The 7,571-nt window shown below is 36.1% G+C and overlaps 1 protein-coding gene across 3 annotated transcripts; it reads right to left on the minus strand.

The window, feature by feature from the left end:
* On the minus strand, window positions 1–3,969 carry LOC114499099 (olfactory receptor 5B3-like). Of its 3 annotated transcripts, XM_036027593.1 has the most exons (3): window positions 3,890–3,969; window positions 3,607–3,790; window positions 1–998 (listed from the first exon to the last, which is right to left on the minus strand). In XM_036027593.1, exons 2-3 carry the CDS (start codon window positions 3,646–3,648, stop codon window positions 24–26), a joined length of 1,017 nt encoding a protein of 338 aa, XP_035883486.1. In that variant the 5' UTR covers window positions 3,649–3,790; window positions 3,890–3,969; the 3' UTR covers window positions 1–23. The 3 variants fall into 3 exon arrangements, with proteins under 3 accessions (XP_035883486.1, XP_028370852.2, XP_035883487.1); XM_028515051.2 differs by having other exon boundaries at window positions 3,607–3,957; XM_036027594.1 differs by lacking the exon at window positions 3,607–3,790 and having other exon boundaries at window positions 3,890–3,946.
* Between the last annotated feature and the right edge of the window lie 3,602 nt (window positions 3,970–7,571).

Genomic DNA, 7,571 nt, shown 5'->3' on the forward strand with positions numbered 1-7,571 from the left:
AATGAAATAACTTATTGCAGACTCTATGCATTACAACAAAACAGAGACAGTTTTGCCTTCTCAACAACCTTCTTGAATGCACTCTTGACCTCTTTGTTCCTCAGGCTGTAGACCACAGGGTTCAGCATGGGGATGACCATGGTATAGAACACAGATGCGATTTTGTCTGTGTCCATGGAATGACTGGAACTTGGCTGTAAGTACATAATAATGACAGTCCCATAAAATATGGAAACTGTAACAAGGTGAGAAGTACAGGTAGATAAAGCCTTCTGGTATCCCTGTCTTGAGGGCATCTTCAAAATGGTAATAAATATGAACAGGTAGGAAATCAAGATAACAAAAAGTGCAAGAAAGATATTAAAGGTTGAAATAAAAATAAGAATCAGTTCAATGATATGCTTATCAGAACAAATCAGAGTCATGACTGCTGGAACATCACAGAAAAAGTGATGGATCACATTGGATTCACAGAAAGAGAGGCTGAAGGTGATCCCAATGTGGATGGAGGCATTCAGGAACCCACAGACATAGGAACCTATGGCCAGACATGCACACACACCTGTTGTCATGGTGGTGGTGTAATGCAGGGGTTTGCACACTGCTGCATAGCGGTCATAGGCCATGGAGGCCAAGAGGTAATTTTCCACCGTGGCAAAGGTTGCAAAAAAGAACATCTGAGCAGCACATGCATTGTAGGAGATGACCTTGTGTCCTAGAAGAAACCCAGCCATGACTGTAGGAGTGACAGCTGAAGAGTAACACAAATCTGCCAGAGACAGGTTACTGAGGAAAAAGTACATGGGAGTGTGGAGATGAGAGTCCAGCAGTATCAACAGGATCATCCCCAGGTTCCCAATCAGAGTGATGTGGTAGATGAGGGTGAACATGATAAAGAGAGGGACCCGTATTTCTGGGGAATTGGTTAGTCCTAACAGGATGAATTCAGTCACTTCTGTACTGTTCTCCATGGATGTGATTTGAGAATCACAAGATACCTGTAGGAAAAAGAAGAGAACAGAGGGATGAACAAAGGATTGTTGCAGAGAAATAATGCATAGCATTATTTTGTTACAGCAAGAATTTGTTTTTTAATATCCTCCATTTCTACAGCATGAGAAAGACAATGCAATTTAGTGGATAACTGCTCTATACAGAAATAGGCTTTTGTAGAGGAAGATTCTTCACAAATCATTTTCCCAACTTTTTAATTTTATATGTGAGTAAACCCAGTTAAAAGAAAAAGTAAGGAACTGTTCAAGGTCACATGCCTGAAATGGATTTATTGTCCAAACTAAAGTCTTCGAGTCTACTAATAGCTTACACTTCTACTGTGCTCATTTATATTCATTTGTTACTCTCATATCCTAATTAAATTAATTAGTTTTTATGCCCATATATATACAAGGTAACTTGGCAACCAAAGTATTGAGTAATTTATTCAGGTACACATGATTATTAACAGAGCATGCTTTAGACCCAATGAGAATGGTTCCCAAACTAAATGCCATTAGTAAATTTGAATTGATTTAAAGTTTGTTTAATTTATATTTTTAATGATTGAGTCCATTCACCAAGCTTAGTGTTTTGGGTTGCCCAGTAGACAAATTCACAAGTGTATGCATATAATGATGCAGTCAGATAAGTACAGTATGAGAGATAAATACAACCAACAAAAGCAACTCTAAAGAGAAGGTATAGAACTGGATATAAAATATTGGGCTTGGGGGTGATGTGCACATACTTTCACTTATATGCCCTACCATTTATCTGGGAGACACTGGTCCCATATGAAGTTTCTTAAGCCTCATTTTATACATCAGTAAAATGAAGGTGATATGAGAACCTGTGTTAACATTATTGTGAGAATTAAATGAAATAATTATGACAAACAGTTCACACAATGCAAGTGTTCAACGCATTCCTTATTTGTGTCATCTTTAGAATGGAAAAATGGTGTGTGTTGGTTTAGGAAAGATTAAGTAGCAACATGGGAGGCTTAAGGTGTGCATGGGTTTTAGCTACCAGACTAAAGTTTTTGATTTGCACTTTTTTACACAATGGAACCACTCAGGTTTTTTTTTTGTTTGTTTCTTCCAGTACATCTCACTTTGTCCTACCTCTCTCATATCAGTGACTTTGTCAAGCATTTGTTGTGAGAACTCAGGGGTCCTCTAGACCATTTTTTTGCTTAATTTTTTTCCATTTGATCCACAGTTTAGCTTGTGTTGAAAGACTTTTATTGTATCTTAGACTCATATTTACTGTCCTTACTGTCAACGCTTAGCAAGGTCACAAAGACTGAGGGCTGAGAATTTATGTCTGCAGGGTCGACTCTAGTTCTGCAGATTATTCATGAGTAAGCGCAATGTTTCAAATCTTATATATATAATTGAAATCTTTGGAAGGACATCCATTTTCTGATAAACTGTTGTTTTCTACCATCTTCCTCTTCACCCCTCCACATATTATTTTACTTGTCTGAAATTTGCAGTATTTGTGTTTGTAAGCACATCACTCAAATAATAGTATAAGCCATAGGTTTTTGTTTCGTATTTGCTAGATTTTATTATGACTGGTATGTTCTTATTGGACCCACATGGATAATCTAGTGTAAAATCTTTAACTTAACTACATTTATGCAGTACCTTTTACCACATAGAGAACATAATCACAAGGTCCAGGGATTAGAATGTGAGTATAATTGAACATAATTATTCAGACTGCCACAATGGAAATAAAAAGAATATATAATAAGTAAATTATCTATAGAGTTAGAGATTGATGGAGCTTAGGCATGTTCACAGATCACAAGGTCAACTTCCTAATTGTGTATATTAATCAACAGAAGAGCAGAAAGAAGTATTAACTTGTCCAAGGACACATAACTGGAATAAATGTATTCCTAAATCAGATATCTAGGTGTTAGTAGCAGCAACACAGTACTTATGTACTACTTTATGTTATAGACTGATAGGCAGAAATCAGACAAGACAGACAGACAGAAAAACAGAGGGTGTATGGATGAATGAATGATAGATGAAGAGATAGATAATAGATTAGACAGAAAACTAGAACAAAAGAAAGAGTGTGCATACCCACATACATATGCATAAAGCTTATTTACAGTTAGGAAAATGGAGGATTTGAGAGATTATGTGCCTTACTAAAATTCCACCTACTGTGACCTTCTTCAAGATCCAAACCCTTCTCCAATGGATTCCACGACTTGTGCCTTTTGCCACCCCACTTTTAGATTTTCCACATGTGCAAGTAATGAAAAGGGCCTATTAAGGGGAAATGATAGTGAAAATGGAGTAAGAATATGTAGGATATAAAACCAAAAACAACAAAAGAATAAAAAAGATACACAGAAACTCATAGACACAGACCACAGTATGATGGTAAACAGAGAAGTGGGAAGCAGTGAAGGGTAAAGAGGGTCCATTATTTCATGATGGAAGATTTGACTTTGGGTGGTGAACACACAATGCAATATACAGATGGTATATCATATAACTGTACACTTGAAACCCATATCATTTTATTAACCAATTGAAACCCAATATATTTAATTTAAAAATATATAAAAAAGAAAATTATTACGTTCAATAAAAATGCAAAGAAGAAGAATCTTGGTATTTTCATGATGACCCTTCTGGAGGCAAAAGACAAGTTGTTTCATCATCTAAATTAGCTATCCTTCACTGACAGCCACATATATGGTGAATGGATGCATTGACAATCTGTTCAATCAGAGTATTATCTATCCTAGGTTTCTGCTCATCCTCTGAAAGAAAGCAACATGACATTTCATAAATGCTACTGTATATCTACTGAATAAAATATATTTACATTTTAATGCTACATATTGAATATAGAAGCTTACCATGTTCCTTGAGAGAAGAAAAAGGCAATCTTGAAATGTGAGTCTGAAATTAGAAATTCATCCCTAGAAGAATGTATAAAGAGTTTTGGAGAAACTGTCTCTCATGTACCAATCAAAAGTTTTCCATATCCTTGAAGCATGAAGAGATGGTGAAAAGGTCATGAACATGGAGCTAGAAAGTGTTGTTTTAAATCTTTCATCTACCATGGATTTGTTACTGCATACTTGAACAAGTTATTTACCTTCTGCTGAGCCAAGTCTTCTTATTTGTAACATAGACATAATAAAATTATCTCTCCCATATAATTTCCAGTGTTGTGTCTGTGAATAGCAAATGAAGATGGGTCTATAAAAGCACTTAGTAAGGGGTTATTCTTTCAGAATGAATAAATATAATTTTTATCATAAGGCATTTTAATTTATTGTCTATAAAGAATTACTGCAAATAGTTGGAAGAAAGGCCAGTGAGTGGACTAAAAAAGGGTTAGCATTCATTTGAATATGTGGTGACCAATCTGGCTCTGCTCAGAATCCAGTCTCTTTTAAATAGTCTTGTGCAGAGTGATATTGAGATTTCAGAGGGGGAATCAGGAGGAAATTGCTCAGGCATGTTCCTCTTGGGGGAACAAGTCCCCTGTGAGAGCCATTAGTTCTTACTTACCTAAGGAAGAAGCAAGTAAACTGCACACAGGGACATAGTTTGGTATGTTGAGTTTGGTATGTTGAATAGCACAAAGATGTATTTTCAGCAATTCATCTCATTCCCCTCACTCACCCTGTTTTTATTAAGGTGTTCAATGGGGGACCCAGAAACCTGGAATTTATTTATAAAAAATTGTGTATTTATTTTTACTTGTTCAAACTTCAGTGACCTTCTAAGCACTCTCCATCTGATGCAATACACCTATTGAGACATTTTTTCCACTGCTCAGAGCAGTTTTTGAACTCATTAATTTGGATGCCTTTTAGTACTTCTGCCAATTTTTGTTTGACCTCTTCCAGAACATTTCCCTTTGAGAACTTTTTTCATCTGAGGAAACAAAAAAGTGTCACTTGGGGGGAGATTGGATGAATAGGGATGGTGCGGTCATGGGGGTGATGCCATTTTGGGTCAAAAACTGCTGAATACCCGGCAGGATGTGGGCAGGTACGCTCATAAATCACTCATCATAAAATGGTCAAATACATTGAAAGAGTCAAAAGAATTTCACTGAAGCCGGACTTAGCCTCTCACAACAATGCCAGCTGGTACACTGATCCACATAGGTTCCTGGAACTCACCTAGTGGGGGAAACCTTTACTACAGGGGGCCAGGCCTCCAGAAGATAATTCTGGTGTTTTGGGGTCTCCCCTCATAATATACATAGATGAGCAGCATGTCTAATTTATTTAATTTATGGTAATTATTAATAGTTGAAAAATATTGTTAAAATTTATTTTGTTTTCATAGACAAAACATTTCCTTTTTTCTCTCTATTCTTTTACTTGGTCTAGCCAAACACTAGATGAGTAGAACTGTTTGGAGATTTAGAAATAATATCTTTATTTTCCTTTCTGCATTTGCAGTGAATACACAGATACGACATAGGAGTTAGAAGGATGGAGATTAAATTAGCTTTAATACTGACAAGTTAACTAAGAAGTTTGATTCAGATATTAGACAGATGGGCTTCTTTCTATCATGAATTATTTCCCTGTAACATAGGCTGTTGGTGCCCTATTTACAAACCTATGGCAGTCATTTTCCCTGGGTTGGCAAAGACTTATGAAAAAAAAAAGAGTTTCAACTCTTGGAATGAGCATTTATTTTTTTCAAGAATATTTTTAATCAATGGAAAGACAATGCACTTTTTCAGGAGGCAGTCATCAGTAAATGACAGATAGCAGTAGAATAATATATACACCAGATTCCTCAACTGTCAGGTAGTATAAGTCTCAGGTGTGTTTATACAGTGTTCATGTGATTCTTAGTATAATTAAACTCAGTTGTCCACATATACGACATACTAATGAAACCCTGAATTGACTTCCTTCCATCCCTGACCATCTTTTTGACTACTCTGTTAGTGCTTTCTGCTATTAAATTCCCAAGTAAACTACTTGAAATGAAATCCTTGACTCAGGGTCTGCTTATGGGAAACCTCAAGTTATATAGGACTCTCCTTTAACAGGCAGATGCTATCTCATCATTCATGCTATACAAAGAGAGCAGATGGAAGATAAGAAGGTGTCCTGTGCAGATAAGCAAGACAAAAAAAAAAAAAGAACAAACTATGCTGTGTTTCTTCTCCCAAATTCCCCAATGAGATGAATTCTATCTCTTCCCTATTGCAGAAACACTTTCACTGTACTTCTGAACATGTGGGTAGAATAATAACTTTTGGCTTTTATATGTCTTTTAATATTTGATTTTGCCAGCACACTCAAATGGTAGTTTATCTGGGTATAAAAATCTGGATTATTTCTTTTCTTTTTTATTCTTTTTATTGTATTTTTCCATTACCATTTAAACCCCTTTTCTCCCCCTCTCCTCTGCAATCACCACACTGTAGCCCATGTCCATGAGCCCTTTTTTCTTTTTGCATTACCCCTCAACCCCCTTACCTCCCTGCCCATTAGCTGTCATCCTGTTCTCTATGAGTCTGTCATTATTTTGCTTGTTAGTTCAGTTTGTTCATTAGATTCCACGTATAAATGAAATAATACGGTATTTGTCTTTCTCTGACAGGCTTATTTCACTCAGCATAATGTTGTCCAGGTCCATCCATGCTGTTGCAAAGGGTAAAATTTTCTTCTTTTTTATAGCCAAGTAGTATTCCATTGTGAAAATGCCCCATAGTTGTTTTATACACTCATTCATTGATGGACACTTGGGCTGCTCCCATATCTTGGGGATTGTAAATAATGCTACAATGAACATAGGGGTGCTTATGTTCTTTTGAATTAGTGTTTTGGATTCCTTTGCATATATTCCCAGAAGTGGGACTGCCGGGCCAAAAGGCAGATCCATTTTTAGTTTTTGAGGTATCTCTATACTGCTTTCCACAGTAGTTGCACCAGTCTGCATTTCCTTCAACAGTCCAAAAGGTTTCCCTTTTCTCCACATCCTGGCCAGCACTTGTTTGTCCATTTATTGATGATAGCCATTCTGACTGGTGTTAGGTGATATCTCATTATATTATGGTTTTAATTTGCATTTATCTGATGACTAGTGATGTTGAGTATTTTATGTCTACTTGCCATCTGTATGTCCTCTTTGGAGAAGTGTCTATTCAGGTTCTTTGTTCATTTTTAATTGGATTGTTTGTTTTTTGGTGTTGAGTTTTGTAAGTTCATTATACATTTTGAATATTAACCCCTTCTCAGGTGTTTTGGCAAATATAATCTCCCACTCCGTGGTTTGTCATTTTATTGTTGATGATTTCCCTTGCTGTGCAAAAACTTTTTACTATGATGAAGTCCCATGTGTTTATTTTTTTGTTTATTTTTGTTTCCCTTGCCTGGGGAGATACATCTGGTAAAATATTGCTGTGAGAAATGTTTGAGGTTTTACTGCCTTTTTTCTTCTAGGATTTTTATGGTTTTTGATGTAATATTTGTCTTTAATCCATTTTGAATTTATTCTCAGTATGATGTAACAAGGTGGTCTAGTTTCATCTTTCTGCATATATCCATCCAATTT

The sequence above is a fragment of the Phyllostomus discolor genome, chromosome 6 (assembly GCF_004126475.2).
Source record: "Phyllostomus discolor isolate MPI-MPIP mPhyDis1 chromosome 6, mPhyDis1.pri.v3, whole genome shotgun sequence".
Taxonomy (NCBI): domain Eukaryota; kingdom Metazoa; phylum Chordata; class Mammalia; order Chiroptera; family Phyllostomidae; genus Phyllostomus; species Phyllostomus discolor.

What these genes read in the sequence shown, in the direction of transcription:
- LOC114499099 (XM_036027593.1), bottom strand. Translation starts at nt 3,648, where the DNA reads ATGAAAATACCAAGATTCTTCTTCTTTGCATTTTTATTGAAC. An exon ending in TCTTTGCATTTTTATTGAAC is followed by an intron (nt 999 to 3,606) that starts GTAATAATTTTC and finishes TTTTTCCTACAG; the next exon opens with GTATCTTGTGATTCTCAAAT.